This window comes from Pholcus phalangioides, unplaced genomic scaffold (genome assembly GCF_987345545.1).
Source record: "Pholcus phalangioides strain wild (caught in Gottingen) unplaced genomic scaffold, Ppha-v1.0 ptg000003l_1, whole genome shotgun sequence".
In the NCBI taxonomy this organism is placed as follows: domain Eukaryota; kingdom Metazoa; phylum Arthropoda; class Arachnida; order Araneae; family Pholcidae; genus Pholcus; species Pholcus phalangioides.
Genome location: NW_028301596.1, coordinates 25002139 through 25018633, shown reverse-complemented (window position 1 = coordinate 25018633; position 16495 = coordinate 25002139). Strand labels below are relative to the sequence as shown.

General features: G+C 36.9%; 1 protein-coding gene across 2 annotated transcripts in view; it reads right to left on the bottom strand.

Annotated features, from left to right (window-relative positions):
- The window catches only part of Ptpmeg (protein tyrosine phosphatase Meg), a 595691-nt gene that overhangs the window by 86309 nt on the left and 492887 nt on the right, over nt 1-16495 (bottom strand). For both annotated transcript variants that reach the window (XM_089247192.1, XM_089247198.1), the window contains one exon: nt 13192-13259. In XM_089247192.1, the coding sequence (XP_089103318.1) occupies nt 13192-13259 (68 nt within the window). The remainder of the gene's footprint in view (nt 1-13191; nt 13260-16495) is intronic.

Here is a 16495-nt window from a genome sequence, read left to right as displayed (position 1 = left end):
CGTTGTGTATTCTTTTTTCTCCTGTGGCGTCATCTCTCACCCCCTTATGTGCACCTCCTGATACGTGGGTGGCAGAGACGAAAAAAGGGGATAAGCGAACTGTTTCCCTTGCGTGACCTACTTCTTGCTCAGTGTGTTGCTCTCGCGCAAGTGATATAGTTTCTCCTTTTTTATTACGTGGAATTAATATTGTTAACCTATGTAAATAGTTTTTAAAATTAAATGAACTTAAATATTATCAACCGTTTCTTCAACAAGGAGTCAGAATATACATCGTCCTCAATGTGTACCACTTAACTATACCCCTCTTGGGTATGTGAAAGTGAATAAATTTATATTCTTTAAAAAAAATATCATATAATGTGGCTCTGATCACAGTATTCGTAAGTTCTACCTGATCATCTTCATCCATCGTTACGAAAGCTATGAGCTTTAAAAAAAAGCACCTCTCTAAATGCCAGATAAATAAAAAATTATTACTATTATTCTCCCGCGCATTGCGTCTCTCTCTCTCTCTGTGGATTTGAGTAGACTGAAGTGCGCATGCGCTAACTGCGCTCACCTCCGTAAAAATTATCCAATGAGCGTCTACTTACCACTTATCATGTGGACACTTTCAAGAAGAATCGGTAAGTTAAAATTAAGTTACCAACTAAAGCACTTGTCTCGTGTAAACGGGCCTTTATTCACGGCAACCAATGTACTAAACAGATTCGCTTTCCCCACCGAACTTCAGTTATTAGCACTTTGACTATGGTGCGCGTGGCAGCGAAAAGATACGCTTGTCTCTCGTCGTCCCCTCTCCAGTGGAACTGATTTTTTTTTTTTTAGTAGAGAGTTGTGATGCCAATAAAACACGTCAAAAAGGGAGGGAAAGCAGCGACATTTTGCGGTTTCTCGGAATTTTCGTAGCGAGATTTCGGCTGTAAACAAAAGGGGGAGAGGGATAAAATAGGAATAGTAGGAGAAAATTGCGGTAAAAAAGGACGATTGCAACGAAAGTAGGAGGAAATTTCTAAAAATAGGAAAAGTAGGAAAAATAGGAGCGCTGCGAGGTCTGAATTTTAGAGATATGCAAATAATATTACACACGGTTAATAAAGATGGTAAAAACAACAAATAAAAAGAAAATCATGGCACTCATGGCAGGGCTCCCAGGAGCCATTTTTCAACAAGACAATGCTAGGCCACACACAGCAAGGATGTCACAAGACTGCCTTCGCCACATTACCACCCTTCCCTGGCCTGCTCTATCCCCAGATTTGTCACCAATCAAGCATATCTGGGATCATTTGGGACGACAAGTTGGACACCCTACGAGGTTGGTCGAACTAGAGGCGCATTTACAGCAACTGTGGAACGAGATGTCTCAGGACATCATACGGAACTTGTTTGCCTCAATGCCCGCTCGTATCGCATCGTGCATTTGCGCTAGAAGGGGTCCAACAGAGTATTAAAACTTCTGGTCATCTGTACTTTTTTCTGCAATAAATGATCCTTTTTCTTGGATTTTCTAATCACTTACTTATATCAACGTAGTACTTACATGTGTAAAATTTCGTTTCATTTTGATGACTTCTTCTGGGTGCGTAAATTTTTATGGCAATGAGTGTATTTGTATTTGTATAATATAAGAAACTCTTGCTTCCATCAATACCGATCAAGGTCAGAACTTTGAATCCACTCTTGGCTTGATTTGAACACAATCCTCCCACTCACAGAATACATACAACCACGTACCATCCTCAATCCAATAGTATTGATTGAAAGTTTCATCCTCAAAATAAACAACACTCAATGTACAGAATCATTACAAATAGTTCTCTTGGGATTGTGAGTTGTGCTTCTAAAAACTATATTCCAGCCACCAACACAGAGTTTGTTTATGGAAAAATTTCACCTTCCAGCTGATCTACTTTCTCTCTATGCATACAGGAAACCAGCAAACTCAAACTACATTTCGCGTTTATGCGTAAGCTGTCAAATCTCTCTTCCTCAGATCGCAACACAAGAAGTGTGTTGATTCACAAAGTTGACATTCACAAAGATTTATCATCTTGTTCGCATGTCTCTCTTTCTTCACATGGACAACATCCACCCCTCTCTGACGCCTCCTTACTCTGGGCCGTATGAGGTAATAGAACGCGACAATAAGATTGTTATAGGGCTTCCACTTGTCCTACTTATTTATAGTAAAATGTCCTACTTTTCTCCCACTTTCTAATTCTTTTGTTTTACTTTCTAATTCTTTTGTTTTACTTTCTAATTCTTTTGTTTTACTTTCTAATTCTTTTGTTTTACTTTCTAATTCTTTTGTTTTACTTTCTAATTCTTTTGTTTTACTTTCTAATTCTTTTGTTTTACTTTCTAATTCTTTTGTTTTACTTTCTAATTCTTTTGTTTTACTTTCTAATTCTTTTGTTTTACTTTCTAATTCTTTTGTTTTACTTTCTAATTCTTTTGTTCTACTTCTCGTTCTTTTTACCAGATACTATCAACAAAATTTGTGTAACTGATTGTTAGATACCCGAAGTTTAGGCACTAAAAATGGTCCAAATAGGCATTCAAAAAGGCACTTCAAATGCATAATATAGGCGCTAAAGAAAGGAATTAATATAATTTTTGGAAGGGAGAAAAAATAGCTAAAAACAAAAGTATTAAGGGTCCAAAAACTAGCTGAAAAAGTAATTGTACTTAATCCATCTATTGCTTTAGTTATAGTTTATAATAACTGCATTATTATCAAAGTTAAATTTATTTCAAGCCCAAACTAAACTGTTAGTAGATCCTGAGAATTAGCCAATTCCAAGGGGTGCAAGAGCTGCGCCAAATCCTTGCGCATTTGCATTAAATCTTGTTTAGGGTTCCCAGAGGTACCACTAATGCATCAAATAACCAGAATTTAGGAAAAAGAAGCATATGTGAAAATCTTGATCATTGGGACGCATTTTTTCTGAGACAAGGAAAAAGGTACAATGGGAGAAACTTCAATTTTTTTTCACTTCCCATCATTTACCACAATTGCGTTATCTCGGGGACCTTGGAACAAGCCTTTTTTTAACATGTTTTTTTAACTGGTGGGGATTTTGCCCCACCAGTGAATATAAAAAATGACCACTGGTGGGGCAAAGCCCTTTTCTTGTTCTCCTGAAGCAGCTTCAACTTCAAACTCTACCAGTATGAAGGGAGTCAAAGAAAAAATGCACACAAAAAGATTTTGCCATTTGCGAGACAGATTTTTTTTTTTTTGGCTGATCTTTTTTCCAAGAAGGAAAAGGAAAGTTCAACTGAAATGATAAGTTTTCCAGGGACCGACTTCTGTAGAATAGGTCTTTTGCTCTCATAAAAAGTCAGACACAGAACAGATGGAGGATGGCAAGGCGAAGGATAAGACCATTGATTGCTTTTTTTTTTTTCGCTCATTAAAGTAAAAACGATGTAGTTATATAACCCTGGGAATAGAAAGGATCTAAATTTACCAGGGTGTCATCAAATGCTGGGGTTAAAACATTCTATTTTAGAGTAATATAGATAAACATCAGTGTAGTAGCACAAACCATTCAAATTCGGACATTGGGTGATCTCCAGATCCGAAGAGAGGGGGGGGGGAATGAAAAAAAAATACAGTGGAGAGAGAGAGAACCCCGTTTTATACGACTTTCGAGAGACCAAATCAGAAGACCTGCCAGTCTCCTGAATCTTCTAAAAAAAAACAAAAAAACCCCACTCTACTGGCCCTGATGGGATCTCCAATCATATCCTAAAATTCTGCGGCGATGAAATTCGCAACTATCTCCTCATTATTTTCAACGTCTCACAGAACACTTCTAATCTACCTTCTGACTGGAAAATTAATAAGATAATTTCCATATATAAAACTTGTTCACTGTCCCACCCTCTCAATTTTAGATCTATTGCAATAGCTATGTCATCACTAGTGTGTCTTCTTCAACAGCTTTCAACTTTTAATCTCGTTTTTTTTTTCTTCACCTCTGAACTCTATCGCATGCCTCACGTGGCGTGCCTTTTTTCTATCTACACCTATACGGCTAAACCCTTCAATTCAGATGCTGATGCAACTGTCGCAGTGGATGCAATTTCCCCATTTTAATGTGAAAATATGTGAGGGAAAATTGCTCTATAAAAAAGACGGAATATATAGATGAAATCATTCAAAATTGCTCACCTTCGGAATAAATTAAGAATTAAATGAAGTCGTTCGTCAACTTTACCCGAATATAGTCGAGTCAAAGAAATTAAGAAAACTGTATATTTCTATTTTGCTAAGTCGTAATCTCATACGTATTTAATTTTTTTTTTGTTCAAAATTATAGTCAGCGCAGCAGTATTTTTCTCAAGTGTTTATTCTTACACCAAAGCACTAAATCCGTTGTAATGGAAGTGAAACTTCAAATTAAATTATTTTTCATAATAAAAAGCAGCAGAATATGGTGACCCGTGGTTTCCCCCCAAGATGACCAAAGGTTTAAAATATTTTTGCACACAAACCAGAATATCAAAAGAAAATTATTTTATATGTTGTTTCAATCAATTTTTTAACTTGAAATACCGTACTGTCGACAGACAGTGACAGAAAATTTCTCTGGAAGAGAATTTCTTGTCCGCTCATCCCTAAACTTGGTGTGCCACTCAAATAGTTGGTCCTGCATACGCTTGTGGTTGCAGTTTTAAAAATATTCATGAAAATAAAACCTGCAAGAACTACAGTTTTTGAGAACATATCGAAGATTATTAGTGCGCTGAATGGCACAACCTGTTCCTCATAAATTCGGGTCCTGTTCAAACATGAATTTTTTCCCTCCCCACCCACCCCCTTTTTATATAACGTTCTTTGAGGCTGTCTGCTACAGAATATAATTATGTAAAAAATTTACATAATAATTACACTTAAATTAAATTCCACGTTTGGAAATATTCTACGGAAAAGAAGGTTAAAAAAAAGTAAAGGAAAGGAAATCCAATTTGTGGGTCTCCTTGAAATTGGAAGGGCACGTGCCCTGTTTGCCCATGCAAGAAACAGGCACTATTAAAAACGTCTTGCATCCGGTAAGGGTGATCCTCCAACAGTTGACTAAGTATTATTTGTGTGCCTCCACGAAATGTTCAGAAAAATGTGGAGTCAATTGTTTCAACAGCACCGTGGACCAGTGCCATCTTAAGGCATGGGCCCACTCGGGTACCTCACAAAAATAGGATCTGGTTGAGATTTTCAAAAATTTTCCTAGTAGGGCCTCAGAAAAATCATTCGGCCCGGGGGCCCATGATGCTCTTAAGATGGCCCTGCCGTGGACCTCCGATGAAAGTTATATTCGGAGGGCGTACCAACTTTACATACTTTGAAAAATCATACCATTAGATTTCATTATCATAAATAGCCCTCCAACACATCTGGTTAAAGTTCTCACGCCGTATCTGGATTGGCCATGCATTGAGTTGGCCCCGCGAAGAGCTCGTGAATTATTTTATAATTACACAGCAAACCTCTGTAACGCAAGCTTTATGCAAAAACATGAAAAAGAAATCGACCAGCATTTTAATATGAAATTTTACCAAAAAAATAATTTTCAAGACAATCATTTAATTTATAATTTTGCAATTATAATTACCATTAATTTAAATGTACCTTCAATAATATCACCTAATGCACTACGTGACCTGAAGTTTTCAAAAGTATCAGTTTTTTTTGTGGATGAAATCAAAAATTGAGAAAACAACACTGAACCTTCGAGAAAAGGAAAGGGAAATTGAACGAATATCCACACCTGGTGGAGTAGAAGGAAAAGGAATGCCTCTTAAAAAATAGCAGCCTTTCAACAAGTTTCAGTCACGTCTAAGTAATTTACAACACGCTTAATGACAGGTGTGCCAGGGGAAAGCGCATTGACACAGAAAAAACACACCAGTGTAGACATAGCTAATCACCTCCTCTTGCTGCAATCTTTTTGAACACATAATTGCCAAGAATATTCGTACCCACCTAGATTTGATTAACTTTTCCTTTCCTAACCAACATGGATTTAGATCATCGTTACCTGTATCTAACCAATTAACACTTTTTATACATGACTTAACTGACTCCATTGACAAAAACTTTCAATCCGATATCACTTTCCTAGATTTTTCCAAAGCATTTGACAGGGTGCCCCATACAATAAACTTCTAAAACTTTCAAACCTTAGTCTAAATCAGTTTCCCAAAGTGGGCGATGGAATGGTCCAAGGGGGTAGGTTCTACTGATTTAACATAGGATCCTATTGGTTTACTTGAGTTGGGGGCGATGAGAGGAAAAAATTTCTGATGAAGGGGACGATGAATCAAAAAGTTTGGGAGACTATGGTCTAAATGTTCAACTGCTGAAATGGGTGGAGGCTTTCCTTATTAACCAAAGCCAGTTTGTCTCATACAAGGGCCAGAACTCCCCTTTTCTTCACATCCAGTCTGGCACACCCCAGGGCTCGGTCCTCTCGCCATTACTATTTCTAATCTACATAAATGATCTACCCGACTCCATAAACTGCTGTATCAGACTCTTCGCTGATGATTGTCATCTATAAAACAGTGTCCAATCTTTTTGTCAAAGAATCTCTCCAACACAACCTTAACCTTTTGAAGGGCGGTGGGAACCTCTTTATCCCACCTTTTTCCACCTTTACCACAAAAAATAGGAATTTTTTGCTGAAAATCGAATTAAAATGTAGTTTATAATTCCAAAAGTTATCAGAAGATGGCTCTAGTTGTCCACAATCTTTTTTTCATATCACCAATGGTAGTTTTTTTCGTCAAATATTTTTGCTGACACTAAAAAAAAGAAGTGACTGCAGATTTTTATCATATTTTGCATCACCAACTGGGTGAAATGATACAAATTCAATGTATAGTATTATGAATTTTGTCTTGCAAGTAATTTTTGAATCCACAAGATATTTTTCAGAACGTATTTGCTGAAGAAAAAGGGTGGGATACATGTGGTCCCACCGCGCGTCTACAGCATCCCCCCTACAGAGGGCAGCACCAATTTCCTCACCCTTGGGAAATCTCTTTGGAATGAGTGTTTTGTAACATAATACTGTTGCGTCTGGCAATTTTTTTTATTTCTGTGTTTTCAGTACAGAGAATGGTCCCTCTATAACGTAAAAGAAAATTCAAAATGCCTTGAAAAGGACTATCAGCTGCTGAAGCTCTTGCTTTGATTGAAGAAATACCATCAAATCCAGAATCCTCAATTGAACTTGATGATGAAGTGCAAGAACAGGAAGAATTTCGGGAATGAAGAATTGACTATCGTAGAAGAATCTATTGTTGATGAAACATCGACTCCAGGACCATCAGCAATAGATATAATAACTTCGAGTAAAACCCCACGACACAACACTGTTCCAGAATTCAGAGAAAGGACTGGGCCAAGTGATGAGATATTGGACCTGGAAGAACAATCTCCTATTGCGATTTTTTTGTGTTGTCATCAGCCCTGATTGAGCATATCGTTTTCCAAGCAAATCTTTATGCAACCCAGGAAGGAAAGAGGTTTGATCCAGTTTCTAAAGACAAGTTTCTATGCTTTTTAGCCATAAATTTAGCTATGGGCATAAAAAACTCTATCTACAGAGACTACTGGTCAACAAATCCAATTCTGGCCGATAGTTTCATAAGCAAACTAATGTTGGTGAAAAGATTCACCTGGATGTTGGCCCACCTACACCTGAACGATAATTCGGTTCAGCTAAAGAAAGGTGACCCCAACTTTGACTCAATAAGGGTTGCACTTTATAATTTGTCATAGATTGCCATAGAATATTTTCACGTAATATTTTTTCAATTTTGCACTTAAAACTTGTCATTATTCGAGACTTTGTCTTCCATCAACATTCAAAATACAATTTAGAAGTATTTCTCCATGTTATGACATCCTTTAACTATTCTAATCTTTTCCTGGCTAATAAAATTAAATAAGCACTATTGTAAATGTGCCTTAGTAATGCTTTCCCTGCCAAGCATTTTCAACAGCGCTGATAAGCATGCGCGGCTAAGTGCGTAAGCTAAGTGCGCGGTGGGACAAACGGTATCCCACCTCATATATAAATAAAAATGCAATTTTTTTTTTCATTTTTTTTAAAAACGTAATATATACACCCATGCATCAGCACATCAAGTTATTTTTTTATATTTTTCATATTTCGATGTCGCGCCCTTCAAAGGGTTAACATCATTTCCGAATGGTGCTCAACCTGGGAATTACCCCTGAATTTCTCAAAAACCGTTTTTATGAAAGTTACCCATAAAAGAATTCCCCATGACTTCCCTTGTTCAATAAACAACTCTTTGATCTCTGAGTTTTCCCATTGTAAATGCCTAGGCATTATAATCTCTTCTGATCTCTACTGGAACCGTCACGATGATTATATCTTTAATAAATGTCTCCAAAAACTCGTTTTCCTTCGCCGTAACCTGAAATACTCCACCCGCCATGTCCGTCACTTGTGCTACCAGACATCTATTCTCCCTGCCCTCTCCTATGCCTGTGAAGCTTGGGATCCCCACACCCAGACCAACATAGACAAATTAGAATCTATCCAAAATAAGTCCACTCATTTAATTTTTAACTGTTGGTCTTCATCTGTCCAAATAATGATTAAAATTAATTCTTGTTTTAAGTCCAGTTTCTAGTTGTTTTTGATTAAAGAGATGAATCTTTTTTGAAAAACAATCATAATTTTTCTGCATGTGCTATACAATGCCATCTTGCTTCCTTTAGTACTTGCAATAACATTCTACCTGGCATATGTTTTTTATATTGTTTTGAATCAATGTCCTCTCCGATCATGCTGCACACACTCTTGTTTTTGCCTTTTTAGTGCATATTTTGCATACCTTCATGTATCTATTTTTGCAAATGTCTCACTCCTGTTCTGCGTGTGCACCTTGCATCATTTTGTACATGCACATCTCCTAACCTTGCATATGTTTTTTATAATGTTTTGAATCAATGCCAACACAATGTGTCATTATCTTCATTGTGCTTAATTTTTGATTGCAGCTCGCTCTGTAAACCTCTGATAGATTTCTTGCTATGCTTTTTTTTCAAGTTTGCACATCGCCACCCTCTCTGTTTTGCATATGTTATGCATTGACACAGAGAGAGAATTATAATTTAATTAATGAGTTTAATAATTTCATTGGATATTACTTTTAATAATTGGTAATTTATTAACTAATATTTTTATCAATTAATAATTTTATTAAAATTTGAAATTTTTGCCTGCTATGTCATTTTTACGAACACAATGCAGCTTACTCTACTTCGCAAGTGCTATTTTTTCTGGTACCCCACCAGTTTAAATTTCTTATAAAATGGCCTGGCCTAAATGTTGTATCACAGCACAATTAATTAATGGCGAATGAGTCCAATGCCTGTCTTCTCTCGAACTCTCTCGTTTTGCCACAAGCGTATACTGTACGATTCCGTCGTTCACTATAGCTAGTCAGTAAAGATTAACATGATTGAAAAAAAGGATGATAATTTCACTATAAGCCCTCTCCCCTCCAGTGTGAAAACTCTGGCTAGCAGACCTGTCAAATATCAGCAAGCCTGAAGCCCCTGCTCCACAATGTGGGGAGAAGGCATGTCCTTTCTACAGAAAAACAATATTGTTCCCAAAAGGACTCCCTACTGCCATGGCGCAATAGAGTCAACTCCTCCCTCTAGGAAATATCAAATGATCTTGCAAACACTGCCCTAGAGAAATATTACAAATGTTGAAAGGTTCGGACAAAGAAAGAAAAGTTATTTTTTGTTCATCCAGGATGAAATAAACTTTAGAATTCACCCTTTTTTGTCTGCCCAAATGTAGGGTGGCTACACATTGATATTGTTCTTTTCTGTTGTTGCTCACCCATACATCCCTCCAAGGCAAAGAGGAGAAAAGAAACCTGAGTTAGAAAAAAAATTCAAAAACCTCGATTTTAAGGAAAAAATTAAAAAAAAAACTCCGGAGAATCATAAAAAATCTGACTTTCACTCAAATTATATGACTTTTTTGGGACTTCCATGATTTTTTTTTCTCATTCCGCAGGGGTGCAAGTGCCCCTCTTCTATTTCGGAGCAGCAAATTTCATTTTTGGAGCAGAAATTTTAAACATGGAGCAGAAATAAAAACTAACTGTATCTGCAATATAAGGAGTAATTTTTCTGTGAAATGCCAAAAGTTTTGCCAAAAATGTTTGAAACAAATAATTCTAAATAAATTTCTTTCACAAATTAAAATCCATTTAATTTTTTTCTGAAGTATGTTATCTGTCACTACTTAAGCAACATGCATACTAAAAACCTAGGTAGCAAGAATTTCTGCTGACTGGAACACCAAAAAAAGTGCGTACAGAATATAATAAGGGTTTCCGTGAAAAAAAAATTAGCTTCTCACAGAATTTAAGGAATTATTAAATTTAAAAGCAAAATGCAAAAAACGAGAGAAATATAAAAAGAAAAAAACCTTATTTACTTAAACGATTTCTCAACCTAATAGCATGTTAATAGATTACGAATCACGAGTGACTTTCAGAAGTTCAGCATCTCAATGACAATTTTTTTCAAATTTTTCATGCCCTTGAACATAAGATTTTGTATGTCTTATTCCATTAAAGCATTGGATGGACAAATTTTTCAATGTTCGAACAGACTTTTATTTAAGGAAACATTTCATTTTCTGGATATTATGCTGAGGTGAACTCGGAAAGAAAAGTCATCTTGTCTCCGCCGGGACTCGAACACAGTCCCTCTTGCATACTGGGCAAGCATGCTACCATCTACACCACTGGAGACGCAACCCTGGATTCCTTATTTCACGCACTGTGGCGTGAGGCACTGAAGTAGAAACAGTAGTAGCCTCACTTAACTTCAGGAATTGGCCCCCAGGTGGGACGGTTTAGAGAGATAGATGGCTTTTTTTCTCAGCCCAAGATATCAAGGAAACATTTTATTTTCAGGATATTATGCTGAGGTGAACTCAGAAAGAAAAGTCATATTGTCTCTGCCTATATCTCTTATATCTTGGGCTGAGAAAAAAGCCATCTATCTCTCTAAACCGTCCCACCTGGGGGCCAATTCCTGAAGTTAAGAGAGGCTACACTACTGTCTCTACTTCAGTGCCTCACGTCACAGTGTGTGAAATAAGGAAGGCAGGGTCGTGTCTCCAGTGGTGTAGATGGTAGCATGCTTGCCCGGTATGCAAGAGGGCCTGGGTCCGAGTCCCGGCGGAGACAAGATGACTTTTCTTTCCAAGTTCACCTCAGCATAATATCCAGAAAATAAAATGTTTCCTTGATATCTTGGGCTGAGAAAAAAGCCATCTATCTCTCTAGACTTTTATTTATTTGTTAACAACAAACTGTCTTTCACAGTCTGTGTTACCATGTGCTAAATATAAAAAGCCTTCACCAAAACTGGCAAAATTTTGAACTTTATGCCAGTGCCGTCTTAAGGCACGGCTTGGGGGCCTCAAGCGAAGAGGGGCCTCAAAAAATGAGATCTGGTTGAAATTTTCGAGAATTTGTTTGGTAGGGCCTCAGAAAAATCAATTGGCCCGGGGGCTCATGATACTCTTAAGACAGCCCTGCTTTGGGCTGCTTTCAAGGTTACAAAGTTTGAATATGTTGCCCAATATCTATCTCTCTATTCTCTAAACTGATTTCACTTCTTCTAATTCTTTGCATTGTAGTTCATCACACGTAATTAATAGTTCTGTTGGTGCTACAATGTTAAGCAACATCCCAGCAATGCACGAGAGGGAGTGCGAAAAACAAGAAAGGGTGCAAACGTTTCATTCTCTCCAACAACATGTTTTGGAAAGGTAGGACATTAATATAAAAAAGGTATATCACAGAAGTTATGTAAAATGAGCATGCTCCTAGTACAAACTCTTTCCTTTGACTACTGTTAAGACCATGCCCCTCCCCCACCAATGCAGTGGCTTACCGTGCGGCCATATTGGGCGCCGCTCTAAGAAGGGTGCCAAATGGAGTTGAAAGGATGAAAAAAGCTTTGTTGACAAAAAAAATAATCGTCAGTTGCGCCAAAAATAACATCCGCATGAGTGGAATTTTTTTTCCTCAAACCGCCCCGTTCACCAAATTCGGATTTTCGCAATGTGAAATTGTCACGATCGGCAACCGCCGACGATCACACGACCGCATAGTGCGTGGCTAGATGACAAAACTATGAATATTTTAGTTGGAGTTTTTACAGATCCCATTTTTTCCCAACGATCTTCGAAAAATGTCGGTAATTTAAACGAGTAAACCAATCCCCTTTTCGACGTATGCCGTCTTCGAACGCAGGTTGGCAGCCGCGAAATTACCGTTATTTTCAATATATAACCTCGCAGGAGAAAAATTGAATTCCGAAATCGGAAAATTCGGCATATTCATTCAGGGACTTTGATAGCCCGCCGGCTAACCAATAACAGTATAGGATTTTATACCTCAAGGTAGTAGAACTACTTTCCAAGGTCACGAGATAACACTATTGTGGTAGATGGTGGGAAGTGAAAAAAAAATTGAAGTTTCTCCCTCCGTATCTTTTTCCGTGTCTCGGAAAGAACGCATCCCGTGAACAAAATTCGCATGCTTTTTTCTCTAAATTCCGGATATTTGACGCACTGCAGTGCATTAGCGGTACCTCCGCGAACCACAAGAATTGGCGCAAATGCGCAGGGATTCGGCGCCTTGGCGCTCCATGTAGCAAGAGAACCGTTTCGGCACAGTTTGGCGGAAGTGGCGCAGCTCTTGCACCCCTGATTCCACGACTTTTCCGGGATGATAGACACCCTGATTTTCAAGTCAAAAAGACCAAATTTTTCAAAAATGAAGTGCTTATAGTGAGTGTGCATAACATATTGACAAACTTTTTTTTAAATTCCATAAAATGATCAAACACATGTAATATGTAAATAGAAAAAATGATCAAGTAATTCAATATATAACAGATAGAAAATAAATATTATTTACAGTTATTTCCTGATTATTAATTATTCGGAAATTAGAAAATGTATTTGTCATGAAAGAGACAAGAACCACTCTCATACATAATTTGAATGATCCAATGCTTTTTTTATGAAATCATACTTTCCCTTCAAACTAATCACTGAATTATGCATAAAAATATAATTTCATTCTTACATCAACATGACTTGCATTTATGTAGTCTCCAGATCTACTATTGATTAGCATAACTCGTGTAGCATCATCTGAAATATAAAAGCAAACTTGAGGAATTCAGTGGTTATCTGCTATAAGCAAACATTATGAAATTAGCTAAAAATTTATTCAATACAGTAATACCCTGACATATGTTTCACAGCCTTGACAGCAACTTATCTTAAATTTTTTTTTCCAATTAGACAAATTTTGAGAAACTTTGGCCTTTGACGTTGTGTTCTCAGAGCAAAATGTTTACTTGAAAATGTTTAACAAATTTTATGGAGACATTTCATTCATTTCCAGTCAATTTTAGAGTGAATTAACCATGTGAGTGGATATTGTGCTTTTTGATTCCAATACTCTGAAATTAATGAAGAAAAAATTTCCTTTTATTCATATACTTCCATTATCAGAATTTATATGCAAACATTATATAGGAGGGCTTATTTTTGTAAAACAAGGATCATTTTGAAAATATATATTCAGATGAAACATATCTGTAATTTTGCAAATTCGCTGGTCTACTAACATCCCTTGCACACAAGCGAACTCCACACCACTTTGAAATGCATCAGCACAATGTTTGTGTCATACAAGGCATGGTTCAAAATTAAGGGGCAATCAGTAATGAAATGAAAACAATTGAAAAAATGACAAATTTATTAATGGTTTCAAAAATTTACATGATTACTTTATTTTTCTACAGAATCACCATGTCATTCCAAACACTTCTGATATCGTGAAAAAACTTCTTTTCAAACCTTCTGCATAAAATTCCTCTACCTGGGATTTCAGCCAGTTTTTGCACTGTGATTTTCAATTCCTCACTTTTCTTAAAACGTGTAGATGCAAGCCAGTTTTTGAGATGTTGGAAGAGATTGTAGTCACCGAGGGTGAGATCAGGACTATAAAGAGGATGGTCAAAAATCTCCGTACATTATCGTGAAGGAGAACAATTCCTGAGCATTCCCTATTGTCTGTTTTGAATGGCATGGCACAGTTTAGAAAGTGTTTCACGATAGATTTATGATGTAATGGTTGTTCCAGGTTACATAAAATCATTATAAAAATCATTATCAAATTCGTATAAAGTATCTTAGTTAAAGCCAAAATTTCTCATTCTTACCAGATTTTCTAACCTTTGGCTACATTTTCATGCTCTATCTTTAACAAATGCATGAATAAGGATATAAGGATTGCATTACACATCCAAATGTAGCTGTGTATTATCTCACAGAGTTTTTTCCCCTTCACAAAGAAGCAGCAACAGTAGTGACACCATCCTGCTAGGGGCACACACAGGTTATCTTATAATCCAATAAAGACACCAGCTGTCCCCAAAGGACTAGTGTACTAGTAGTTATATTATCTTGCAGATATATTTTTTATTCCCATAAGAAGTATCACATCGCGTACTGTATATCACCCAGTCTTAACATTCAATAGTTTTTTTATACTTTCACCATTGAGCCCAGTTAATCAGGGTTCTATTGTGTAGTAGTCACAGATTTACGAAAAATAATCAGCTATATACAGGGTGATTATGATTAAAGTTTTGATTCCAACGCTAGACAATAAGAAATACTGATCATATACTGATATATAAGAAATACTGATCAAATACTGGACTTGAAAATTTGCATGGATACTCCAAAAGCAATGTACATTTTCTTTGGCAAAAAAAAAAAAAAAGTGCAAGTAAATGATGCTGTACTTGGCCAGCAGTAGGCCTATAATCCATGTTGTGCCACCAAATCATTTTGGCATTTCAACAGCCTCAGTGTGGCTATATTCTGATGAACAGCAGAACTTTTATCAAGATGCACATTGCGATACCAACAAAGCAGCTGCTGAAGAACCATTCTGACAGCAGGATGACATGACACCTGGATGGCTACCAGTTCACCTGACCTTTACTCTTGAAATTTCTGGCTGTAGGGAGGTACCTTCAGAGATGCCACTGGACTCTAATTTACCTGGGTCCAAGGATCCAGGTTATTTGAAAAATCTGGGTCCTTTATGACTGAAAGTGGGTCCTTCTCAAAAAAACTTTATCTTGAAAAAACGTATGCTTCCCCCCACCCCCACATTTCACTGGCATCTCTATGCATTTTCTTCCAGTATGCTCTTTTCTTATATTTCTTGGTTGAGACTGAGTGGTGGGTCATGTTCTGGGTAAGAAAAAAAAGGTATGTGAATTAAGTAATTCATTTCTAAAATCATGTTCTATCCAAAAAGGTTGATTCACTTTCATAGTCTACTAGTAGGAAAAACTGGCAAAGAAGCTCATTAGCACTGAGAATTTTACATATGGAATTCTGCACATGTAATAAATCTAAAACAAATATACAGTTGATCCCGCTTATAACGTTTCTCCCATTTACAATGTTTTTCCACTTAGTACAACAATGGTCCTAACAATAAGTAATTCTCATTGCGATTTCCTGTTTAAAGTGTTTTACTATTTATAACGTTTTTTATGATGGTTTTTGAAAAACGTTATAAACAGGATCCACTTAATTAACAGTTGAAGGCACACATTTATATATTTACTAATAATCAATGTATAAATTCCCTTCTGATTGATTTTACATTTTGTTAAAAATATCTTAGCATTTTCAATATCTTCTGATCAAATTTAAAGCAAATCAGATTCTCTCTCTCCTCTCTCTCAGACACTTATCTTCTCATTCCCTATTCATACTTTGGTTATCCTGGTAGAATAATTTTATTTTCCTTCCCTGCTGGTCCATCATTCTGATCTGTGGCCATTTAACTGCCACATATTTTAACACCTGAATATGGGAGCTATGTCAGATTTGTGTTGGAGAAACTTAACAGTGTGCTTATGTGTGTGCCCCCAGCATTTGGCATGTTTTGTGTTCAGTAGGTGCCATCTAGCGCCGCAACTAGATACTTTCTCAAACGGGGCAAGTACATATTTTGGCACACCCATGTAATGTAGAAGAAGCAGTTATAAAGGGTGAATTTGGTGCCCCTCCCCCCTGTCCAAAGCCCAGGACACTAGGTTCACCTGCCCGTCCCAGTTATGGTCCTGCGTCTATTCTCCAAACTGGATGCATGCATTTGAAGTGCAATGTACGCATATTTGTGTTGTAGGTCTGTGTGATCACTGTGGCAACCAGAAGGTTTTTCAAAGGAATAGCCAACTCAAAATTTGAAATCTTAAGAAAATCACATTTTTAACTGATTACCATTGCGCAATCGCAAGTCCCAAACACAGATTTTCATCAAAAGCAAAATTTTGGGGAGAGGTTATAAC